Source organism: Phocoena phocoena, chromosome 11 (assembly GCF_963924675.1).
Source record: "Phocoena phocoena chromosome 11, mPhoPho1.1, whole genome shotgun sequence".
Lineage (NCBI taxonomy): Eukaryota > Metazoa > Chordata > Mammalia > Artiodactyla > Phocoenidae > Phocoena > Phocoena phocoena.
Window position 1 is genome coordinate 36628921 of NC_089229.1, and position 27524 is coordinate 36656444.

Consider the following 27524-nt stretch of genomic DNA (forward strand, 5'->3'; position numbering starts at 1 on the left):
TCTCACCCCCCCACCTTTGAAATGCCTTATTAGGTTCCGTACTTTCCTCCCCTTCCAGCTTGGGTTTCTTGTTCCTTTTCTTTTCCTCACCCATTTTATTCAACATATTTATCTTTCAATGAACTTAAACAGTTTTAAGAGAAAAATCAGCAGGGCACTGTTAATTGTCTTTACTAACTAATAAAGGTAATCATTTAAGACTGATATTTTATGGTGATACTTAGCTACATTAGTCTTTTTCCTTTTGTTTTTAATTTCACTTCTCAGTACAGTGGTGGTTGACAGTGGAGGTTCTGATGTAAGTTGAATCTGCGTTCAAGTTCCAGCTCTGCCACTTGCTCTTCAACTCTGAGAAAATGACTTGCCTTTTTGTAAGCCTCTTTCTAGATCATTACATTGGGAATAATAATAGTATCTTACTCTTTTAGTGAAGAGTAAATGCGATAATGTTATGATGTCTTTAGCATAATAACTATAATATAGTAAGTGCTTAGTAAATATTAGCTATTATTAATATTCTAATCAGTAATATAATAAGCATATTAAGAAACATTTACTATGGTTATTATTAGAGACAAAGCTGGGAAGAGAACGCCATCACGAAAAATGAGTAACACTCTTTCTGGATTTTTACAGTTTGGTTTTTGACAAAGGATAATACATTTTTAGTTTAAGTAAAAACTTAGCTCTGTATTTATAAAAATTATGCTTAGGTTTGTGTTCCTGACAGTAAATGTAAGACGTGGAATTGAGACATGAAGTAAATATATGCATTAAGAAAGACTAATTGGAAGGAAGACCAGTCTGATTAAAAATATTAAAAAAAAAACGAAATAAAATAACTAAGATAACACTGTCTATTCTTATTTATGCAAGACTAGAAGGATCTTCATTTTGGTGACTAAATAAAAATGTTTATAGGAGTCATATCAATTGTATTATTATAAGTAGTACATATACAAAGATAAGAATCATAAAAACTAGTATTATTTAGTTAGCACTTACTATGTACATTGTATTCAGCATTTTATGTCTATTACCTCATTTAATTTTTCTTAAATCCTATGAATTAGAAATGCTTTTTCAGAGCTATTTTACAGAGGAGGAAACTTATTCGTACCAGTCTAATTGCTTTAAGTAATAAAGCAACTGGGGAGTAAATGGATAACTGGTACAATAAATAATAATTCCCTCTGGCTTTGATATAACTTAACCATATCTGTATAATTTTTCTCTTTCAAGAAGAAACCTTAACCACCTTAATCACCATTCCTTAACCAACTATTTTATTCTTTATTTCAATTTATAATCAATTCAAAATACCAAAGTGATCCAGATTCAACTTAATATTTTAGTTAATAACTCATTTGAATCATGTTGACAGTTATTTTTTTCTCAGTGTTAGACTATTTATTACCACTAATCCATCAGCTTACCTTTTGTGTCTTCAACAATATGTTCTCAATTATTACCTTGGGCTTTCTATGACATTACCACTTTTCAGGATTCTACCATTCAAAGTGTTTTTGAATTTAAGATTTTTAATTTTAATGGATTATACAGCCTTTAAATACATGCAGTTTAAAATTAAAACCATCGTCTCCTGATGTACTTACAATTCCCATTTGCTCTTGCTTTCTAAGTCTATTTTGATTTGAAAATTGGCACATTTTTACCTGAATAAACCTGAAAGGGGACTCACTCTTGAGGTGTACAACAGCAAACTATCCATATAATATTGACAGAAAAGGTGAACTGGAATAAAGGTAACTGAAGTTTGGTTTCAATATAATTTAGATGTTTTTCATGAATAAGAGAAAAGTAGAGGGCAAATAATTTTGTATTATCTCAATTCATAACCCCATAGAAGTTCTCTTGTTTCTTATAAAAACAATGGGTAATCATATACTGACCTTGGACTCATCTAATCCAAGCTTCTTTAGAGACTTTCTGACATAATCCAGAAAGGAAGAGGATTTGGAATAAATTTTACCAACATGCCGATCACTGCAAAACAAAATTAAGTCACTGTTTAGTTTTTCCAATTTAAATTATAGATGATTTTAAATTCAGTCATGAAATATTTTTAAATACCTTCTGTGCATATGGCACAAGCTCCACATGTGATAATAATGTAGTAATATTTTTGTGAACACTTTTAGTTTACATATTACAAAAATATTCGGGATCTGCTTTTGAGAATTCCTTCAACATACAACAGTGGAAGACATTATTATGAAGACAATACTATGAGAAAGAAGTTGTAAACTTAGTATTAAAAAAGCCTCATTTTTAAAGGGAACTATAGGTATTCCGAAAGGTTCCATTGTGCTGCAAAGCACATTTTCACTTTACTGGCTCAACATTACAGGGCACATTTCATGGCAACACCTGCTAATAGTGGTGACATCCAACAGCCATGCAAACAGAACTTCAATGCCAGCCATTGGGAAAGCACCATATGCTGCTGAGTTGGGTCTGACTTGATCTCATTTATGCCCTGCAGATTTTCATTACAGCATAAACAAAATATGAGATGGTTTTAAATTTAAATAATGCAATGCTGGACTATCACATCTCACAATTTTGGTTGTATTTAAGTATAATGTAAAAATCAAGAGAATAAAAAATTAACCACCTCCAAGTATCAAAAACAATGAATAAAAGCTCATTTACTCTTGGCAGTATAAATATTAATCCCTATGCTTAGTCAGACATGAAGCTCTACCAATTCTTCCACTGAAATATACCTCAAATATATAACTTCAGCTCCACTTCTAGATGGTCACTTTAATTACACTTGCTATTACCTCATGTCCTAATTATTACAGCTACTTCCTAATTAAAGCTGATGTTTATCCCTTCACTCCTGCCTACATTGTCATGCTATTTTGTTAGAAGAGCAGTTTCATTTACCACTTTCCTGCTCAGAAAACTGCTTTGAAATAATAGTCATTTGAAAAGGTATAGGTTCCACGAAACAGAAATATTTTTTATTAGTTTTTGTGTAATTCTCAGATCTTACACATTTATATATGAGATATCATATAATCGATATGGACATCTTATGTATCACAGTATATTGAAATGATAAACTGTGTAGCCAGAAAAAGAAAAAAAGCCATTTAATATTAACTTCCTGCTCCTCATATTAAAAGGTTTTTAAACTTTTATTATTATTATTTTCTAATCCAGAGGGGCAAGAAATTCTTTCCCATGAGATAGTGATTTTGGTTCTTTTTTTTTTTTTTTTTTTTTTTTTTGCGGCACGCGGGCCTCTCACTGTTGTGGTCTCTCCCGCTGCAGAGCACAGGCTCCGGACGCGCAAGCTCAGCAGCCATGGCCCACGGGCCCAGCCGCTTCGCGGCATGCGGGATCCTCCCAGACCGGGGCACAAACCCGTGTCCCCCGCACCAGCAGGCGGACTCTCAACCACTGCGCCACCAGGGAAGCCCCTGGTTCTTATTTTATACCATCTATCACCACCTAATGGAGTAGCTTAAGAGAGAAAGCAGAGCACAGTAGATAAGAGTGTAGCTTCCAGTCTGTCTCTATCACCTACTAGCTCCCTGTTTATAAAAACGGGATATTAATAGTACCAATTTTGTAAAGTCACTGTGAGGATGAAATTAGGTAACACATGTAAGGTGCTCAGAACTGTGCCACCATGTGAGTTGTTTTTTTTGCTATCATGATTGTTGTTTTTATCATAATTGGAATTATCATTTGGATTTTTCTTCGATTACAAAGTTAAAAGAGCCAGAGTGAGAAGCTCACAGGAAAGTGCTAACCATTGTAAGCTGAAGACAGTAGACAGTATAAGTGTAGGTGGTATTGACTTGTTTCCTGGGTTTTGTATTTCAGATTGCTTGAAAATAAGAGAAACATTTAAAATTTTAATTTGCCCTCGTCTTACTTTTTCTTTTCAGAATATACTACCCCTTTTCAGTTACAAAATCTCACAACATGATTATTAGATTACTTTTAGTGTATTCAGCAATAATTTGCTACATAAGACTTGGCCCTCAAATCCTTTGCTGAGGTATACTATTTTGGACCTGTTTTTAGCAGCAACCAGTAAGGGAGAAAAATATCATCCAAATAGAACTAGAAAGGTGATTATCTGATCATGTTACTTCTCCTTAAATTCCTCCAGAATTTCCCATGACTCTTAGAATTAAGATCTAAATGCTTAACATAGTATATAATAAGCTTTGTACCACCTGGTCCATTCTGACAACCTCTCTAACACTCCTAGGACACTGCCTCTCCATTCACAATGACAGTCTTTCTAGCTTCTTGAACACACCATGCTTTTGTCTATAAACACTATTTGTGTTACACTTCACCCCTAATCTTTTTGCCTAGGGAATCCCAAACTCATCCTTTCAGATCCTATCTTAAATGTTGCTTCCTTAGGAAAGTCTTCACTGGCCTCCCAGATGAAGTTAGGCTCCTGACACAGAGAACTATTCCTTCACATGCTTACTCCTTTTTGTTTCTCTGAGTGTCTGTCTTTATTTTAAGTCAGTGGACTCCAAAGAGGGGTGAACACACCCCAAGGGAAAGAGAATATTAGAATTTTAATTTCTATTTATCTTTACCTTTTTACTTTCAATTTTTCAGTTTATTTAAAAATCTATACAATAGACTAGTAGAAAGACACATATATCACTTACAAATAATTAAGTATTCATTTTGGGGGTGCATGCTCAAGAATGTTTATTGACAGAGATGTGAAATTTAAAAATATGTTTGAGATCACTGCTCTGAGCAGCTGGAGAGCAGAGTTTCCACCTGTTTTGCTCATGACCATATCTCCTGTGCCTAGCGTAGATGCTCCAATATAGCAGGATCTCAATAAATGGATTAAATAATTAAATATCTCTTGCAGCTTGTAGAAACAAAAACATCTAGTCAGACTATAACATGAAATGCGTTAATACAGTAAATAGATCTATTTGCTAATCAAGCAGAGTTAGGAAGGCAGGCTTAACTATACAAATAAGCAAATGTGATTTAAAATACATATAGAGAGAACTACTGAACAAATATATAAGGAATAGTGCAATGTAAACAAAATAATAACAGTTAGTATTTATTTCATGTTTACGATGTGCCAGGACCTCTAAGTCCTTTGCTGCATTTACTTATTTAATCCTTACTACTACTCCATGTGGTAGGTCCCACTATTATCCCCATTTTAAAGATGGTGAAACTAAAGAACAGAGAGGTTAAGTAAACTGCCCACAGTTCGAATTCAGGAAGTCTGGCTTCAGAGTCTGGGATATTAACTACTATTAAATATTAACTCTGGCACAATTCTTCAACAGGATTTATACTTGATATTGTTAAACTGCAGATGAAGAATGTCTACATCTGTGTTACAGACAAACAGAAGTAGGTAGACTCCATGTGAACTCAAGAGTGAAATAAGTTTGATTCCTTGCTCTACCACATATTTACCACTTAAAAACCTCTCTTTGCCTCTCCTTGTTCAGCAGTAGAAGGTTGAAGATAAGAGTCTATGTATGTACCATGCTTGGCTCAGTGTCTGACAAACACTCAGTGAATGGAGGTCATTTTCCTGTTATTGTGCTGGGTTCTAGGGGTAGAATCATCCACAGTTTATAAAGGAAGACAGGTGAACAAATGCTATAATTCAATGTGATAAGCACAAGATGGTGCTCAGAATACAGCACAGAGTAGGGAGTGCTTTAGCTGCTGGAATGGACTAGGGTAAGCTTTCTTAGAGGAGGAATTAAGTTTCAAAATGTCTCAGTTTCCAACAGTACTGCGAACAGCAATACTGATAAAATAAATGATAAAATTATAAAAGTAACATACTAAAATTAGGCCAACATGTAAAATATAGAAATAGGTTACAACAATTTTTTTTAAAACTGTTCTCCTTAAGGACTCCAAAGAGGTACTTTAAAGGGTTACAATTTTCCATAAAATATGAAAAGGATAATTGTGTAAGAAATAAGTCCTTTTCTAAAATTTATTAAATTTATTTGGTTCTATGTAAAACTGTATTTGAAAATAGACAGCTATTGTTAAAAAATTCAGAAAAAATGGTTTTATTACTTTCATGGTATAGAAGGAGAAGGGAAGTACCAATAAGTCCATTTTGGTTTAAGAAAAAAAAAGTATATTTTACAGGAAACAGAACGTCAATTTAAATGTTATTACCAAAGCAACACAAGATTTAGTATAATGAATCAGGCTTTTAGAACTTTAGGAGGTAAAAGGTTACTTTTGCAGGACATGGCACTAATCTCTAAAGTCTGGGTGTCTTACAAATCAACCTTCTTAAAAATAATAGCTGTAAAGAGAGTTTATGATGTAGAATGCAGTCTGCTCTTTTGCAGCTACAAGAAAAAGAATATTTCACTCATCAGACTTTAGGAGGGTCTATAGTTTTAAGGGTAAATACTGCAATTCTAGTAATTAAGAAACAAGAGAAAAAAGAGACAGGTGCAAAAAAAATCTCAAAACTTACCTATATAGAAAGTAAAAGCAAAGAATAGGACCGTTAACAAATGGAATATGGGGCAATCCCATTTTTAATTTTAATTTTTAGTAAGTGCCTATTGCATTTTTCTCATTATTTAACGCTAAAGATTTGGAGTCTACCTTTTACAGTTATACATTATGACATCACAGAATCACTGCAGTCTTAATTTTTGCTGACGTGTGTGAAGATAAATAGAAATCCTTCTCTCTGTTAATTAGTTAATATAATTAATATAGTTAATATAATTGCTTTCTGCAAGAAAATGCCTAAGATCAGGGATCTGGATGCCATCTTGTTCTGCCTCCTCTGATGTATCTTCAACTTCTCTTTACTCACTGAGTCTTTACTCTTATCATCGGAAAATGCTCAAGTTTCTCTGTCTGAAAAAACCAAGCAAGCAAACCAAAATCCCCACGCCAAACAAAACTTCTTTCTGATTCTATATCCTAAAACTATCTACTACGTGGTGGTTGTCACATGACCAAACGATAAAGAGTTGAACGTGAGTCTGCCTGTCCAATCACGTAAGTTAGTTCATGTGTCTGGCGTACATTGTCATGTGCGTGAATCCTCTACAAGTGGTTGTGCTTTTGTGTATTTTACTATACAGTACTGTATAGAGTACAGTAGTACAGTATCTTTATTACAAGCCCAGGATGTCCAGAAGCAAGTGTAAAAGCAGTGGTGATGTAGCTGGTACTGCTAAGAAGCGCCAAGCGATAATGATGGAAACAAAGGTGAAAATAATCGAGAGTGGAGTGACAAAAGGAAGAAGAAGTAACTGAAGAACTGAAGACATTCACGTCACAGGGAACGGCAAGGGGATTTTCTTTATTTAAGGACACACTGTTACCGTTTCTGAGGCACAGGACCTGAATGTAGAATGGTACACAAAGGTTGCATCAGCTGTTCAGAATGCAATCCATTCCTATAATGTCTTCTAGGATGAGAAAGAAAGAGCTACTACTCAGACATCACTGGATCATTTTTTCAAGAGGGTAGATAGAATTGAATCCAGCGAGGAACCAGAACCTGTGCCATCAACGCCAGGCGTGAGTGAAATTGCAGCTTGCCCTCTGTCTCCTATTGCTGACAATCCTTCAGCTCTACCATCTCCCACCTCCTCTCCCTCCTCCAGTCAGTAACTCTTCTTGCCTGTTCACGCGATGCCAGCCCCTGGATGCCAGCTGTCGTACCGTACTACTGTGCTTTTCAAGGTACTGTGCTGTAAGATGTTTTCTTTACTTTTTGTGTTTGTTTGTTTTTTATGTATATTTGTGTGGAAAGTATTATAAGCCTATTATATAGTACAGTACTATATAGCCAACTGTGTTAGTTGGGTACTCAGCCTAACTTTGTTGCAATTACGCACAAATTGGACTTAGAAACACACTCTCGGAACAGAACTCGTTCGTATGTAGGGGACTAACTGTATGGCAATATGAACTAATGAGAAGCTGATGACAGAGGAGAGAAAGCAGATAAGAAATGTTAGAGAGGAGTGATGGTGGATATCATAGAGATGATAATTTTGAGTAAAGAACTAAAGAAAGAGAGTGAACTAGCCATGTGGATATCTGGTGAGGAGCATTCCAGGCAGAGGACACGTTATGTGGCAAGGCTCTGGGGTAGAAAGTGTTCCTGGTATTTTCAAGTAATACCAAGGAAAGCATTACAGACATTAAACGGGAAAATAGTAGAAATGAGATCAGCGAGATAATGAGTAGCTCCATCATATAAGGCTTTGTAGGTCATAGTGAAAATATTAGCTTTATTTCCAAGTGAATAAGAAACCATGGGAAGACAGTGAGCAAGATCTCACTTAAAAATATTAACAGGATCACTGTGGCTACTGTGTGGAGATTAGACTCTAGGGGGCAAAAATAGAAGCAGGAAAACCAATTAGGAGGTTATTACAATAATCTACATGAGAGATGATGGTGGCTTTGACCAGGGTGGTGGCCCTGAGGATGGTTAAGAAGTGGTAGAATTTTAGATATATTTAATTAGACAGACTATAAAATTGTTGAAGGACTGGATCCAGGCAGTGTGAGAGAGAGAGGTCAAAGTTATCCTGGCCTGAGCAACTAGAAGAATACGCTTGTTATTAACTGGACTCTAGATTTGAGATTCACCAGCATATACATGGTACTGAAAGCCATGAGACACGATGAGATCACCTAGGTAGTAGGAACTGATAGAAAAAACCACTCCAAAAATGAGAGGTCTGAAAGAGGAAGAGGAGTCAGCAAAATAAACTGGAAAAAAAAAAAGAAAAAGGTGACTATCTTATGAGGGACTTTCTCTAGCACATGAAAGTAAAAAGTGGTAAATTGTGTGAAATACTTATGGCAGGCTAAGTAAGTTGAGGACTGAGAACTGACCAGGAGATTTAGCCACATGGGGTCATTAGTGCCCCTGAAAAGGGGAGTTTGATGGAGTGATGGAAGTAAGGTCTGACTGGAATTCAAGTGAAATGGGAAAGAAATTGGCAGCACTTTCAACGAGTTTTCCAGTAAAGGAAAGAACAGATATGGGATAGTAGTTGGACGGGAAAATGGTTCCAAAGAGGATTTTCAGAATCTGTGCTCTTAACCACTATGATAGACGACTTCAATTAATAAAGCTGAAAACTGGCCATCAGGGCTCACCAGGTGGCAGAGGAGCAGACACAAACAACTCATTGTACATTCAGATTCAATGAGATCCGTGAATCCCAGATTAAGTACTATGGGAGGAGAGAGTGAGGCGGAGAAGAGAAAGATACCAGAGATGTCTTCCAAACTGGGTTTTAAAGAATGCCTAGGATTTCACCTGCCAGGGGTCAGGGAAAGAAAAGATGCAGAAATGGGGAGAAGAATATTTCAGGTAGGCAAAGGAGCTCCAAGGAAGCATACGAGGTCCAAAAATAATTGCATGGAAATGATGAATAATCCAGTATACAAACAGTGTACATGGGCAGCTGCTTGGGGTGCAGAGAAGAAAGAATGGGGTGGTGAATTAGTCTGGAAAGGACATTAGTGGCACCTTAGAAATGGCCTTGAATGCCATAATAAGGATATTTTAGTTTTTGAGTATAAAGAAGAGAACTTATCAAACATTTTGAAGTGAGAAAAGTGACATAACTGTTTCTGAAAGATAAATGACGGGACTTGAAGAACAGATTAAAAGGGGGCCCTCTGTCAGAATAAAGCACGGTTAGCATGCTAAAAAGGAATCAGTATTCTTTCTTTTAATAAAAGTGAATGCACTAGATCTAATTAAAATTCTACTCAAGTGAATCCAACACCACCCACATGCTTTCCCCAAAATACAATTGTAAGAACATGGTTTCCTTGTAGCATTTTCCAAAGAAGCAACATTAGTTTAGGAAATTATAGGAAAAGGTAAAGTAGACATATATTAAATAAAAATAAGCACATGAAGGACAGAAAGTATCAAAGTTCAGTTTCTCCATCATCAGAAAATACTTATGAAGTTATTTATATTGTGTTTTATATGCTAATACCTACTGAAAGACTTAAAGGACCTTTAAGTATTTCTTAAGACTTAACATAAAATTTTGCTGAAAATGGCAATCACTTAAGGAAGTTACAAAAATCTTCAAAATACTCTTCAATTTAAAAGATACAGACCTGCGAATCTGACCACACATTATGGACTAAATAAGTAGCTTTAATTTGGTGAGCCAGTTTTCATGATCTGGTTTTTCACATACCTATTTGATCACTGCAAAATCATAATGAAAGTTAAACTAATTCATAATTACAGGCATCAAAATTTATGTATTTCTTCTACAGCTGTTTACAGTACTCATTATGAAAGAGAATAATAAAGTAAGTAAAGTATACACATCAATTTCTCTGCTCCCTTTTGAAGTGTTCTAAAGGATTCTTAACCCACATCCCATTAAATGTTTTCTTTGGCATTTTATTCCCTTAGAAAGTTTCCAGATAAGGACTAATTATAACATTTTAAAAATTATGTAAATTATTGAGTTTTAACATAAGTGTTAAATGCTAATTCACAATTACAATAGAGTAAAAATGCTATAGTTTTTAAGTCCATGAAAAAAGTTTACTTCTAACGGACAACCTGGAAGAAATGGACAAATTCTTAGAAATGCACAACCTGCCAAGACTGAATCAGGAAGAAATAGAAAATATGAACATACCAATCACAAGCACTGAAATTGAAACTGTGATTAAAAATCTTCCAACAAGCAAAAGCCCAGGACCAGATGGCTTCACAGGCGAATTCTATCAAACATTTAGAGAAGAGCTATCACCTATCCTTCTCAAACTCTTCCAAAATATAGCAGAGGGAGGAACACTCCCAAACTCATTCTACGAGGCCACCATCACGCTGATACCAAAACCAGACAAGGATGTCACAAAGAAAGAAAACTACAGGACAATATCACTGATGAACATAGATGCAAAAATCCTCAACAAAATACTAGCAAACAGAATCCAACAGCACATTAAACGGATCATACACCATGATCAAGTGGGGCTTATTCCAGGAATGCAAGGATTCTTCAATATACGCAAATCAATCAACGTGATACACCATATTAACAAATTGAAGGAGAAAAACCATATGATCATCTCAATAGATGCAGAGAAAGCTTTTGACAAAATTCAACACCCATTTATGATAAAAACCCTGCAGAAAGTAGGCATAGAGGGAACTTTTCCTCAACATAATAAAGGCCATATATGACAAACCCAAAGCCAACATCATCCTCAATGGTGAAAAACTGAAAGCATTTCCACTAAGATCAGGAAGAAGACAAGGTTGCCCACTCTCTCCACTCTTATTCAACATAGTTTTGGAAGTTTTAGCCACAGCAATCAGAGAAGAAAAGGAAATAAAAGGAATCCAAATCGGAAAAGAAGAAGTAAAGCTGTCACTCTTTGCAGATGACATGATACTATATATAGAGAATCCTAAAGATGCTACCAGAAAACTACTGGAGCTAATCAATGAATTTGGTAAAGTAGCAGGATACAAAATTAATTCACAGAAATCTCCGGCATTCCTATACACTAAGGATGAAAAATCTGAAAGAGAAATCAAGAAAACACTCCCATTTACCATTGCAACAAAAAGAATAAAATATCTAGGAATAAACCTACCTAAGGAGACAAAAGACCTGTAGGCAGAAAACTATAAGACACTGATGAAAGAAATTAAAGATGATACAAATAGATGGAGAGATATACCATGTTCTTGGATTGGAAGAATCAACATTGTGAAAATGACTCTACTACCCAAAGCAATCTACAGATTCAATGCAATCCCTATGAAACTACCACTGGCATTTTTCACAGAACTAGAACAAAAATTTTCACAATTTGTATGGAAGCACAAAAGACCCCGAATAGCCAAAGCAATCTTGAGAACGAAAAACAGAGCTGGAGGAATCAGGCTTACTGACTTCAGACCATACTACAAAGCTACAGTAATCAAGACAGTATGGTACTGGCACAAAAACAGAAAGATAGATCAATGGATCAGGATAGAAAGCCCAGAGATAAACCCACGCACATATGGTCACCTTATCTTTGATAAAGGAGGCAGGAATGTACAGTGGAGAAAGGACAGCCTCTTCAATAAGTGGTGCTGGGAAAACTGGACAGCTACATGTAGAAGTATGAGATTAGATCACTCCCTAACACCACACACAAAAATAAGCTCAAAATGGATTAAAGACCTAAATGTAAGGCCAGAAACTATCAAACTCTTAGAGGAAAACATAGGCAGGACACTCTATGACATAAATCACAGCAAGGTCCTTTTTGACCCACCTCCTAGAGAAATGGAAATAAAAACAAAAATAAACAAATGGGACCTAATGAAACTTAAAATCTTTTTTGCAGCAAAGGAAACCATAAACAAGACCAAAAGACAACCCTCAGAATGGGAGAAAATATTTGCAAATGAAGCAACTGACAAAGGATTAATCTCCAAAATTTATAAGCAGCTCATGCAGCTTAATAACAAAAAAAACAAACAACCCAATCCAAAAATGGGCAGAAGACCTAAATAGACATTTCTCCAAAGAAGATATACAGACTGCCAACAAACACATGAAAGAATGCTCAACATCACTAATCATTAGAGAAATGCAAATCAAAACTACAATGAGATATCATCTCACACCAGTCAGAATGGCCATCATCAAAAAATCTAGAAACAATAAATGCTGGAGAGGGTGTGGAGAAAAGGGAACCCTCTTGCACTGTTGGTGGGAATGTAAATTGATACAGCCACTGTGGAGAACAGTATGGAGGTTCCTTAAGAAACTACAAATAGAACTACCATATGACCCAGCAATCCCACTACTGGGCATATACCCTGAGAAAACCATAAGTCAAAAAGAGTCATGTACCAAAATGTTCATTGCAGCTCTATTTACAATAGCCCAGAGATGGAAACAACCTAAGAGTCCATCATCGGATGAATGGATAAAGAAGATGTGGCACATATATACAATGGAATATTACTCAGCCATAAAAAGAAACGAAATTGAGCTATTTGCAATGAGGTGGATAGACCTAGAGTCTGTCATACAGAGTGAAGTAACTCAGAAAGAGAGAGACAAATACCGTATGCTAACACATACATATGGAATTTAAGAAAAAAGAATGTCATGAAAAACCTAGGGGTGAAACAGGAATAAAGACACAGACTTACTAGAGAATGGACTTGAGGCTATGGGGCGGGGGAAGGGTAAACTGTGACAAAGCGAGAGAGAGGCATGGACATATATACACTACCAAACGTAAGGTAGAAAGCTAGTGGGAAGCAGCCGCATAGCACAGGGAGATCAGCTAGGTGCTTTGTGACCGCCTGGAGGGGTGGGATAGGGAGGGTGGGAGGGAGGGAGATGCAAGAGGGAAGACATATGGGAACATATGTATATGTATAACTGATTCATTTTGTTGTGAAGCTGAAACTAACATACCATTGTAAAGCAATTATACCCCAATAAAGATGTTAAAATGAAAAAAAAAAAGTTTACTTCTAATCTTATGTTATATAAACAATTAAACTTAAAGAAACTTTCAGAATAATATTTCAAGTAGTCTCAAACAGTATATCACTTGAAGATAATTTATTTAATTAGCAAGGAAAGCTAAACAAAATGCAGAAGAAATAATTCAGTGATCTTATTTTCTGTCTTTAGTAATCTTGCTGGCCAGAAATTCCAATCAAGTTAATCTTGTTAACAAGGGGAGACCTATAACTCCACTCATATTAAAAATATCCCAAAGAATTTAAACTAAAAAGAAGACTTTTGTGGACTATGAATTTGGTCCTAGCTCTGGTTCTTTTAGGCTGTATGACTTAAGACAAGCTTTTAACCACTTCATCTTAATTTTCCTTATTACTATAATGAGGTGACTGCAACAGATACTAGGAGTATAATATGTAGTTCAACTAACCCTGGGGTGTAGCCTGAAATGAGATTATAATTTCACTGCTGTTGAACACAAACAAGTATTTACAAAATACTATGTATAAGGTATAAAGAATGTCAATAAAATGAGCACTTACATGCAACACCAAACTTGAGAAATAGAACATTAACGGTCTCTAGAAATTCCTATGTGCCCCTCATCTTCCCCACCTCATCACTTTGTCCACTCAGTTGTCCTCCCTCCCATAGGATACTATACCACTGAATATTGCTTTTGTTTATCATTCTTATCTTGATTGTTTACCACATATTTACATTCCTGAATTAATTATACCGTTTGTGCTTGTTTCCAAATTATATATGAATTTTTCTATAATGTTTAGATTCACAACATTCATCCACTTGGATGCATGTAGTTGTAATTCATACATTTTCACTATGGCACAGTATTCCACAACAGTTTATCCATTCTCCTATTAATGAAATTTTTATTCCTAGACTTTTGCTCCTATAAACATTGCTGCTATTGATCATTCTTTTTTGTTGTTGTTACTGCTGTTTTATTTTATTTTTTTAAATTTGGCTGGCCCGAGCCGCGCGGCTTGCGGGATCTTAGTTCCCCGGCCAGGGGTCGAACCCGCGCCTGGGCAGTGAAAGCGCTGAGTCCTAACCGCTGGACTGCCAGGGAATTCCCCTTTTCCGTAGTTAAGAAATGCTATCTTGGGGAAAATGAAGCCCTAAAAGCTGGCTTCATTTCTCTTGGTTTCCATCTTCTCCTAGATATTTGCTGTGTAATTTTTAATTTCCTTGATAGTCTCTGATGTTCTCAAACCAATTAAAAACAAATTTAAATACACACATACTTGCATATACACAAACACACATACTTGTACACACACACCACACACTTGCATATATACACATTTCTAGCATTTTTAGTTTTTCTCAGAAGGAGGGTTAGCCCTAATTACTTAGTCTGCTGTTACTGGAAGCAGGTTTCTATCATTTTCTTTGGTTTCTGCACACGTCATCCTGACTAGAATATGGAAGGCTCCTGTGTGGACACTACATCCTATGCATTCAGAACCTGATAGGCTGCCTGCCCCACAATGAACAACCAGTGCGTTAAAAAATATAACACCTGCAAGTCTTGGCAACTAATTAGAATGTGTGGTTTGATGATGAGAAAAGAAAAGAATCAAATATGATTTTAAGATTTCTAAAGCTTGATAATGGTCATGCAATTCCCCAGAAATGACAAAAGAAGTCAAGAGACAGAAGAAAGAGGAACAGAATTGGTGGGAAGCTGACTTTGTTTTTTGGCTGTGGCTGAATCTGGTGTATTTTTAAGGTGCTTAAGGTACTTAAGTGAGGCTGTTCAGAAGCTGTTGCTCTATACTGAGAAATAGAGATTTGAACTTCAAAAAAGACGTAGGAGCTGGATACATGATTTAAGTTATTTGTTGTGAGGGTAACTGTTAAGAGAAAGAGGAAATATAAAGAGACAGCAGCTAAATATAAAACACTAGAGAATTTCTGGATATACCAAGGGGATGAATAAGAAGAAAAATGCTTACAAAAGACAGATGAGAGTTCAAGGTAGGAAAAGGAAACTTAGAGGAATGCAGCTTAATGGAAGACAATGAGGACGAGAGTTTGGAGAAAACAATTATTACATGATCAAATATGGCTGAAAGCTCAATAAAGATCTGGAATCAAAGAAGTCTTAAATAACATCTACTGAGTAATAAAGGCAGGCAGGAATGTGGAGGATTGGAGAGGTTTGAATTTTTAAGTGAGAAGAAAGGTTCAGAAAAGGGTGTAGATGATCTTAAGAGGTCATCAAGAGAACAACAAACACAGTAATGAACAGATTTGAGGTCTTAAAGGAAGGCAGGCAGTCAATATTTGAGTAGACATGAATTTGCACAATTTTGTGACTTTTTCCAACAAGGTAAGCATCTTGGGGTGAGTTTAGAGAAAGGAACTAGTTTTCAGGAAACCATGAGAAATTCACTTTCAGACATTTTGAAGATTAATATATGGAAAAGAGAATGGAGATAGGGACACAGATTTGGGAGTTATCTACATAGAAATGACAATTAAAATCAATGGTATATTGGGCTTCCCTGATGGCGCAGTGGTTGAGAGTCCGCCTGCTGATGCAGGGGACATGGGTTCGTGCCCCGGTCCGGGAAGATCCCAGATGCTGCTGAGCGGATGGGCCCGTGAGCCATGGCTGCTGAGCCTGCGCGTCTGGAACCTGTGCTCCGCAACGGGAGAGGCCACAACAGTGAGAGGCCCACGTACCGCAAAAGAACAAACAAAAACAATGGTATATGTAGATATTTGTATGTCATAATTTCTTTCAGTAAAACAATAGACTATTTTTCTTAGAGAAATTATACCTAATCTGAAAATAGCTTCTATTTCTGTTATAAGTTTGGATTTGTTTTTGAGAACTTGAAAACTACCCTATTTTAGTTTGAAGAATAATCCTATTATAACGAAATGGCAATCAGAATCCTAAAATTATAACTAGTACAAAGAAACATTCATGAAACTTGAAGGGACTGCGGATGTATGCTTGAGTATGGCAGTTGTTAAACCAATATTATGAAAAATTCTCCTAATCCTTGCCTTTCTGTATAGGCAGCCATTATCTGGGGAAAACAGAAACAAAACATATGCAACGCTACTATTCTACCAGTAGAGACATGAATGGCCACACTGGCTATTTAAGATTGATATCTGTTCTGATTAGTTAAGTGTTTATGCTGTAGTGGTTGTGAAATATTTTAAATATAACCCCTGCTCATATTATAATATTATATTCACTGAATTACTTACATATAACATTTCAATACTTCTCAAATTCTGAAGTACATTTTACATATATTTCTTTATCATCACAACAACCTTTCAGGACAAAAGGGAATCATTAGAACCCCTTACTTTAATAATGATTAACCTAAGATACGGTTGCTGCATAGTTCTTTGTTACTTACTGAAAGCACGCTCAAATTCAAAGCTTCTTCTACTAATAACAGTGACCCTGAATGAATTCACCTGAAAACTAAAAGTCACTTCACTTATAATACAGGATAGTTATTCTTATTGAAATGAAATCATCATACCATTTGGTGATGCCATAACAATCTTTAATAATATCCTGAAGTACGGCACGATAGAAGAGTGATTCAGTAGGCAGCTGAAAAAAATGCAGATATATATGAGCACAAGAAACAAATAAAAAAGAGAAATCAAATCAATACTTGAGAGTCAGAACCATAAGTGAATGTTAGAAACCTGAGTTTGTTGCTAAACATAGGGGATAATTTTATAACTTTTCTATTCTAAGTTATAATGTACTTGGAGGCTAGTTCTCATTGAGAAAATAGAAGAAACTATGAAAGAAGTAGTAGTGGATGAGGAATAAAAGAAATAATCAAAGAAAAATTAGCTAATGTCCCAAATGGAGTGGTTATCAGTTAAAAACGTAGAAATAAACTTCATGACCAACCAAGTCAGTCCTGTATAAGAGAGCAGACATGTAGGATGTGTGCAAAAGAGATAAGAATGTGCATCTTTCCTAATGGTAGTGGATTAGAGATATTACCAAGGATTCACAGCCAGAGAGAGAAGGTACTACCCTAAGTAAGGACATACTAAAATATGTCTGAGGCCTAAAAGACCACAGCATTGCTACTACAGAGTTGAAAAGAAGGGCCTTGGAAAGAACATGAGATCAGAGACTGAAGTCTCAGCAGGACTTCATTTCCTGGGGAAAAAGAGGCAGGAAGTGTCTGTGAAGGTGCAAACGTAGGAAAAAAGGAATGGCTGAAGAGAAGGTCCCTAATGACGCATAAGAGTTTCAAAGTAGAAGGTAAAAAAGTACTATACATAAAAGAAAGAGTGCTTCACTGTAGCAATGTAAGAGGTACCCTTAAACTAAGAAAATACAAAAAGTTGCCAAAACTCCATCCACATCCCCATCCAACAGAGATATCAGCAACAACCACCTTGCTTCTATGCAAAGTTATTATTGAAAAAAAAAAGGAAAAATGAGCAAATATGGAGGGAGGCTGGCAATACTGAATGCTTTTGAGAAGTCAAGTAAGTTAAAAACTAAAAACTCTCCAACTATGGGTAATGTTTTAAAGATAGAGTTCAGTGGAATGTGTACTTCACTGAGTTATCCTTTTGTAACTTCTATTCTCCTTCTGAGCCCAAATTGTTATCTTCATTTGTTTTCAATGAGAACACATCTGGATTCAGGTGGAGTTTAACAGAAAATAAAATTTTGCCTGTGTGCTCAGGCAGAAAACCTACTCTACTGTCCCATTCCCCCATCTAACATCAAGTTCCTACACTATGGGCCCCAGGTGCTGAGACTACAAAAAACCACAAGTTGGGAGTCGAGGGTCAACCATTATTATCCTGGGTCTTCACCCAACGGCATTGCCTTCTTAAGTCACTGGAGAATGTCTGACTTGTAGGGTCTTGACAGAGCACTTTGAACAACACAAGTTATATCCTCTCTGGATGTTGACAACAGTGAGGAGGGTGATTACAGTAGGAAACGGTGTTAGGGATACCACAGTCTCCAACTCAACTCCTAAAATAACTCAATGAAAGCAGACACAAATACATACCTGAGTGCTCACACTAAAATTTATAACCTTCAAAAGGCACACTCCTTATGTAAAATCTCTTTCCAAATACAACTTCTTGACTTGAGACAAAATCTGATTTCTAAACTTTCCTTTCTTGAAGATTTCTCCAAACATTTCATTAAGAATTTCCTCTCTCTGGATATATTTTCCATTTGATGTTTTTTCATCTTGAGTAATTTTTTTCTTCAGTGACCCTGATCTCTATCATCTGCTCCCCACTTTTCCCAAATCCTTTCAGTTCTCTCACAAAAATGGTGAAATCCCTTTTCATATATTAACACCTACTCTTATACTGTTCTACTGAAATACAAGGCATTTTGGGAAATAAACTATTACATGAAGTGAAATATTAGTATTATAAATGGCTTACAAAGTTCTTAACTTTTTAGTTGATTAGCTATAATAGGTAGGATTTTTATTTATTTTTAACATCTTTATTGGAATATAATTGCTTTACAATGGTGTCTTAGTTTCTGCTTTATAACAAAGTGAATCAGTTACACATATACATATGTCCCCATATCTCTTCCCTCTTGCGTCTCCCTCCCTCCCACCCTCCCTATCCCACCCCCATCACAAAGCACTGAGCTGATCTCCCTGTGAGGAATTTCATTTTTATGTAAATTTTATATGAAACTCCTAAAAATAGTCGAGCTGTTATTTGAACTGAAGAAGCCTAGCTCTGATGTCCCAGTAGTACCAAGTCATGATGCTATTTTGCCTCTCTGACACTTTGGCAGGGATAGGGTGTCATTCATTTTTTTATTATATACTTTCATTTAGGAAAGCAAAGAAACTCTTAAAAATAAAGCTCTCCTTTCCCATGTCTTTTAGAAAAATTATGTAAAATGGTATCCAAATAATTTAGAAATAAATGTATATTTATATTGTTATTATAAACTGATTGTAGGGCTTCCCTGGTGGCGCAGTGGTTGAGAGTCTGCCTGCCGATGCAGGGGACACGGGTTCATGCCCCGGTCCAGGAAGATCCCACATGCCGCGGAGCGGCTGGGCCTGTGAGCCTTGGCCGCTGAGCCTGCGCGTCCGGAGCCTGTGCTCCGCAACGGGAGAGGCCACAACGGTGAGAGGCCCGTGTACCGCAAAAAACAAAAAACTGATTGTAGAAAGGCCACCAAAAAAGACCAAGAAATGTATTTTAAGCAAGAGAACATACAAAAATGGAATGCACAGAGGAACACAAACAGGATAGAATAAATCATCATTTCCCAAGTTACCCTGAGTAAATAAGAGCTTTACAGCTGTTTCCTAAGAGAAAGGAGAGTTATGAAGTGCCTTCGAATGTGCATTCCTGGAATAACTAGGACTATCCATCCTGATAAATACAGATGGGGGTAAGTGGGAAGGAAGTCAACATCTCCCGAGAAGCCTGCGCCTGACTACTCCAGGAATAAGCTAGATGTGGCTCAGAGTTTACTTTCTTTCCTTCACAAGTGATAAATCAACTTAACAGTTTCATGCATTTTAAAATGGGAGGGAGCAGAAAGAGTACACCCTTAAAGTGTACATATATATATATATATATATATATATATGTGTGTGTGTGTGTGTGTCTGTGTGCCTGTGTGTCTGTGTGTATATATATATTAGACATGCATTTTACAGGTCTAGTGGAAAGGGCACTAAGCTAAAAGAACACTGCAATTAACTGAGCTAGAATGCACCACTAAACTTCTGCTGTATATCATGTTCTCATGTAAGTCTGGGGAATACCCAACTCATAAGATTGACTGTAAACATGAACAAGCCCTTGGGAAATTGAAAAACAGAGCACAAATGCATTGGGGCACTATTATGATTAAGGCTCTTTCCTCTTCCAGACCCCAAAGGAACCACTATTTTGATCTGTACTGTAGTTAAGAGCTAGGGCTCCAGAGTCAAGAGACTCAAATCTCAGTGTTCACTACTTAACAGTTTCCTCATGTGTATCATGGGATAATAGTCCCGATCTCACAGGCCATGTATGCAGCACTTTAATTGATGAAGAAAACTTTGAACAGTACTTTGGTAAGCTCTGTGTTAAACTTAGGTATTATTTTCATGATCATAATTATTAACCACCTGTAACAGTAACAACAGTTGATATTTATTGAACACTTACTACGTGATAGACATGGTTTTAAGCATTTTACATCTTTCACTCATTTAATCCTCACAAAAACTCTATGAGGAAGGTATTATTGTTACCCTTATTTTTTTATTATTATTATTTTTTTATTTTACAGATAAAGAAATTAAGCTATGGAGAAATCATGATGTGTCTCTGATCACTAAGCCAGTAACTGATGAAGACCAGCAGACTGCTGATGCAAACCAGCAGTCTGAGACTAAAGCTTACACACTTAAACAATATGCTCAAATGCCTTTAAAAAATCAGTTTTTATCAATTTTCAGATAGGTATAATGAGTATTTAAAAAAAAAAAACACACAAAATTCTTAGCATTGTGTCTGGCCCAGAGAAAGCACTCAGTAAATGATACCTGTTGCTACTATTATTTTTTAAAATTCAAATTGACACATTAATCCTCCCTGAAAATAAGCAAAAGAGAAATTTCTAAAATTTAGGGCAATAAGAAAACTTTTGTGAAAAATTTAAAAGGAACTCTTAAAAAAATACTTTAAAATTCCTAATATGTTTCATAAATCTTAAGGTAGAGGAAAAGGCAATTACATGAATATGTGAAGGATACATTTAACACCTGTTTATATGTAAAAACCCATTTGTTTTTTGCAACTAATGACTAATGAAGTCAATAAAGAAGAAAGTTAAAAAGCAACCAACTAAAATGTGTGGTTTGGACTATAGTTAAAAAATAAATTGAATGCTATACCTTGTTTATCTTTGCTTGAACTAAGCCCATAAAAGCCTGACAGTCAGCAATAACATTCTTTAGAAATATTTATAGACTGTTTAATATAGTATGAATAAATGAGACATTAGTACAAGAGTATAATGTGGAAGTTTTCCTAAAAGTTCAATTTACTTTTCCTGAGAATTCTCTTTTAAAGTAAATTCTCTTTTAAAGTAAACTTACAGAAAATGTATAAGTTTGAATATGAATAGGTGACAAGAACAGGTGATACTTATAAAAATCCATCAGGTTTTAGGTTCATCAGCAGGTCAAGTATGAAGAGTACTTTGAGAAAAACTATCACATTCATCAGTTGGATTAGAGTAAAAACGCTCACTTACCCCTTGGCCGACTGCAACGCGCTCCAGTGCCTTTAAGGAGAAAAAAATAAGACAAAGACAGCTGATATATTTAGTCTTGTCTTATAAGACTTATAAACACACTGTATAAGGGCTTGTAAAAGTGACATTTAAAAAGATTAATTAAATGATAACATATAAGTTTATACACTTAAAAGTGTTAATAACATTAAGGAATGTTAACTGGTACACTTGTATAATTTAGGGCTGAAATATGGATGTGTGTCATGCACACAAACACATACACACCCCAACTGTATACACTCCTTGAATTTTAGAAGGAATTAGAAAACAGGAAAGAAATAAAATGACATATTCTTGGCTCACTTTTATTGCAGCTAAAACAATCAAATAAATCCAAAACTATTATTATGTATAGACATACATAAACATATTTATATACGTCCTACTTTTTAACTTATTTTCTTCCAATTTTTTATAAACATATAATTTCATCTTTTATTAAACAAGATTATATTGAACTGATTATAGTTGAAATCTTAGTTTAGAAAAGTACATACATTTTTGGTCTGCATGGTCAAATTCAAATCAAATTCACATATGATCAAGTCACCATAAGAGAAAGTAATACATATTTTTGCAATTTTATATGTAGCTGCTTTTACATTGATATTTATTTAAAATTCAAAACACTTTTATAAAAAAATTATAAAATTTTCCCAATATTTTATAAAATTTTCCCAATATTTCTCATAAATACTCATAATCTAACATACATGAAAGGATTTGTTATAATTTAAAAATGGAATAGGGCCTTCTGAAACTTTCAACTTTTTAGACATGCATTTCTACACTTACGTTGTTTTATAACTAAATTAGATATAACATTTTAGCTAAGATTTTATTTTTAAAGTTTTCGTTAGAAAATATTTCAAACATAAAGAAAAACAGTAAAATGTAACAGTGCATACACTTCCTACACAAATTTAAAGTACTCATATTTGCTTCAGATGGCTATGTCTTCATAAATAATACTTTTTAGATACAGCTGAATCGTGTACTTTTAAAACTGAAAGAAAATGTGCAGATTATCCCAAGTGCAATTTTCTCAGATGCACGAGGTCACTGACAATGGCAGGGTCTTGACACAAGTTGCACAGCTAGTTAGCAGGTGAATAGGAACTAAAAACTTGTTTTCTGAACCCCGGTTTACTTCTCATGCCCTCACACCATGAAGAGTTAGTGGGAAAAATGAGTTCATGGTATAAAAGCTTGCTTTAAAGAAATTTTTTGAAGAAAAAAAAATGTAATTTTTCCATTGACTTCAAGGATACCTTCATTTACATCAAGAACCAGAGTGTTATGAATACAGAAGATAGTTATTATACAATTTTTGTATTAAATTAAGTAGCAACAGGCCCAGAACAAGTATGTTATTGAAGAAAACACTGAGTTTTCATTTACAGTACTGGTTGTGTTCAGATTAAATTTTTGTGTTACTTGCTTTGCTAAAAGGCCAAACTATCAATAATAAAGATACAAAAGTTTTTAATAATAAATGATTTGGCATCAATAAAAATCTCATATAACTCAGGACTACTTTTGGTATGTGTTGCTGATGTGTGTGTTTTAGAAATACCAATGATAAATTCTGATTACATAATAAAAGATAATCAGGTAGGTGATAAGCAGTTTCTTACAAACATTAATAATTTTTCTTGGCCAATAAATATACCAAGTATTCATTTCATACTAATCTAAAATATTTTACAGTTTTATCAGGCTAAAAGTATGCTGACAAGATTGCACTAATGTAATTAAATTTTCCCCTCTGGTTAGTACCCTTAACAATTTATCTGAAAGTGTCACCAGAAAGGTATACTTCTCTCTCTCTCTCTCTCTCTCTCTCTCTCTCTCTCTCTCTCTCTCTCTCAACCCCTTAAGTTTTGAATATTTGTAGAAAAGGTCAGTTATGGAGCAAAAGGCAATAAAACAAGATGCACCAAAAGAAATATGTTCCTTAGACTTTCCTAGATTAGCATCAAAAAAAGAAGTCAAGGTGAGCAAAGACAGGGATAGAGTTTAGGAGAGGGGCATTCCATGAGAAGCTGACATTGGTCAGGCAAAGTTCTTAACTGCGGCACGGTTGACAAATTCTACATTCTGGAATTTATTTTTCAAAAACTCTTCTTTTTGGTTTGTTGAATGTTTATTTTTATAGCAAACATTTTTATTTTGTGGATATATTATATCATTTTATTTTTCTAAGGGATACTAATAGTTATTTTATTTTACTTTGGATAGTATCCATTTCTTCCAAGTTGCTACTCTTCTATTTGTTTATCTGATCTCTTTTCTTTCATGTTAGACTTTCTTAGACAACTAATGATTCTTGACTTTTTGATAATTAAAATGCGGTTATCATAAACTTGATTAGAAGCACTGTGCTTATGAGTGAGGACTTTTAATTGTGGATGTCACCACAAAGGTCCTATTTCATTGTGAAATCCCTAATGCCAATATCTTTAGTCTTTTCTCTTAGGCTAATCAGATTCCCTATAAAAGACTATTTCAGTTTCCTGCCTAGAGGGTATAAGCTGCCAGCATTCTGGGAACCAAGTCATTCCAAGAATGACCTCCCATTCTAACAAGACCCTAAATGAGTATCATTTACAAATATAATGAAAGAAAGGCAAATTCCCAGAAAAGTATTTTAAGAGGATTCACAAAAGGAAATCATTATTTGAGCATAAATAAGATTTCGAAGTTAATTCTCAGATATGTGACCCAGAACACTGGAACACTTTTTTATATTGCTGTGTTACTGGCAATATAAAAAATATTGAGATAATGACTACAAAATAGTTAATTTATCTTGGGATTGGGCATTAAACACATTATTTTAAAAGCTATATTTTAAATTGATGATGACAAAGTCCACTTACACCATTTAACTGGCATCTGTTCCTTTTTAAACCAACATGACACCACAAACAGAGAAGACTGTGGGCTAAAGTGTTCTAGGTCTAAGGACACGAGCTAAATAAAGATTTCACTTAACTAGTTACTTCATATCCCAGGTAGCTAAATAATATTTTTCCCATTTTATAAAAAATTAGGAGGCCAAATGATCTGCTACAAACAAATACAAACATAACACAGAGCTGTGGATAAAGCACTACAGTAATTCTGTGTTTAAGACTTGGTTGTTGGTACATTTTGTATGATAATTAAAGTAATTATATGTAAGAAATTAAGTACTATAATGTAGAATTACAGTATAATTATAAATTGTTATCACACTGCATGCAGAATGAGTAATGTTGGAAGGGTAAGTCATTTTTTTCCTCATAATTTGCAATGCACTAAAACATTAATTATGACACTCTGCAAAATTTGGCATTTAATGAAGCCAAAAATAAATAAATAAAATTCTGCAACATCTGGATAAAACTCTAAGTCCAGGAAAAAAAACCAGTCATACCAAACATGCTGACATTCTGGCATTCCGGCCACAGCACCATCTCTCTTCCTTTAAATAGTGGCACATTGGAAATCCCCACTTTTCTTGGGTACATTCTGCAGATGGAAGAAAAATATGGATTATTTAAATAAAATTCTTCCTCTTTTAGTTAAAGTAAATAATCTATTGAGAAAGCAAATCAGTCATTTGAAAGTCAAACAGTAGTTAAACATGTAAGTGGTAATGTTTAACAGTTCATTCCAGTATGTTAATTAAAAGCATATTAATGTTATAAAAATGGTATTTTCTCAACAACAGCTGTTTTGTATTTAAGCTCCAGGTCTGATACCAACCAATTTGCCAAAATTATTTCTCAAATATTTAGCAAAAGCAATTTAAAATGGAAATACTTTGCATGTTCAGTGTAACTACAGAAGATAAGTAATGAGATACTGGGCATTTACTGCTGACCCGACTTTCTAATAAAATGGTTTATTAAATGTGACATTTGGCAGTTTATTATAGAACAATATTAATTCATTCCTAACAATGTTGAAGCACCAATTTTTTTTCCAGCCACGATGTTCACTTTCCAGAAAATGAACAGCTGTATAGGCTCTTATTTTTTCACTCCCTTGACAGGCTGTAAGATTTTCAACTGTGATTCAGTTTGGCTCAACTGCATTTATGGTTCGAGAAACAACAAAAAAATCAACATTTTCTGCTTAATCACAGGTATCTGCTGCCCAGCTCACTAACAGAGTTACACGTGCAACTTGCAGATGTGTAAGCCCCTTATGTACAACTATTAACTGCACGGGTTTCTCAAAAGGAAAAAAAACATTTCTATTTTAAATTAAAGTCTAGAAAAGCTGAAGCCTATCAAAACTGTGGCAATTAAAAGAAAACTGAGATGAATATAAATTTTCTATTAGGTTAAGTAAAACAGAACTAGAAAACAAGAAAATGCTTTAAAAGAAAATACTGTTGAGGTAGATTCCACTAAATAAACTTCTGTGTTATGAAAGGTCAAATGATTTTTTATTAAAATAGAGAAAATTTAAATTTCATGCAGATCATAAGCCTGTGATAGTGATTTCTTTCAGGTATTAAAGTAAGATTTACAATAGACGTTATTGATACTCAGATGGAAGATACTGACCCTGCCCTATGAATATAAATAATAATAATGCTAGTATTTATACAGCACTTAATATTGTTAGGCACTATTGTAAGTGCTTTAAATGTAATAACTAGCTTTAAATGCTAAGAGCGTTAAATGTATTAACTAGTCCCCACAGCAATTCTGTGAAATAGGTATACTATTATTCTCATGTTTCAGACAGAGAAAGTGAGCACAGGGAGGTTAAGAAAACTGCCTAAGTTGCAAATCTAGCACATGGCAGAGTTGGAATTTAAACCGAGGCAGTCTGACACCAGGGGCCATGCTCTTAACCACCAGGCTATATAAACAATTTCACTTTACAAGTGCCCAGGAATCATGGAGCCCTTGAAGCCTATCCAGTAACTAGGGACCCTGGACTACTTCTCTGTCAATTTCCAAGATGCCTTGAAACAGCAGTTTGAGTTTTACTGAAGGCTTTATGATTTAACTGAAACATGATTATTGCTAAATCAAAGGGCTACTCTAAGTACTTCAATTTTTTTCTTACAACTGAAGAAAGAAATATCTAAACTTTACTGTAAAGGGTAAGGGGCTAGAGAAATGGGGTTGTGGTCTTTTATTGAGAGTGTTAGGAAAAGTGCTAACCAATAAAACAGCTAGTTCTTTCCCTTCCCCCATCTGTTCTCGCCTTCCTTGTAGTAACAGCACTCAATTTTTACCTGGCTATTCAGCTGCTCGGGTTAAAGACTGCAATTCCCAGACTCCCATGCAGTCACTAGGATAGCTAGAGGGTAAGTTTTGGCTAACTGGATGAGGGCAGAAATGATGTGTGCAAATGCTCAAAGAGGAGTGGGGGGGGGGCATGATCTTTCCCCCACACTTTCCACCCTACTTCATCCCTCGAATGTGTTCATGTTGGCAAGCAGACGGTGGAGCAACAAAATAGAAGGATTCTGGGTTCTTGGAAGGCTTTTTGGTGCAGACCTCCCTTACTAACTCTGTCTACCTCTGGACTGAAACAGAAATATCCGTCTTGTTGAAGTCACTGTTACTTTGGGTTTGAACCCATTTTGCACCTAAATCTTTATCTTAATGCTTCCCAAACTTTTTTTGTAGCTC

General features: G+C 35.2%; 1 protein-coding gene across 1 annotated transcript in view; it reads right to left on the reverse strand.

Moving 5' to 3' along the window:
• METTL25 (methyltransferase like 25) overlaps positions 1–27524 on the reverse strand; it is a 99514-nt gene that overhangs the window by 12310 nt on the left and 59680 nt on the right. Inside the window, exons 6-9 of the mRNA XM_065887783.1 lie at positions 25301–25395; positions 21838–21867; positions 17087–17160; positions 1914–2007 (exon numbers count right to left, since the gene is read on the reverse strand). Of these exons, the coding sequence (XP_065743855.1) occupies positions 1914–2007; positions 17087–17160; positions 21838–21867; positions 25301–25395 (293 nt within the window). The remainder of the gene's footprint in view (positions 1–1913; positions 2008–17086; positions 17161–21837; positions 21868–25300; positions 25396–27524) is intronic.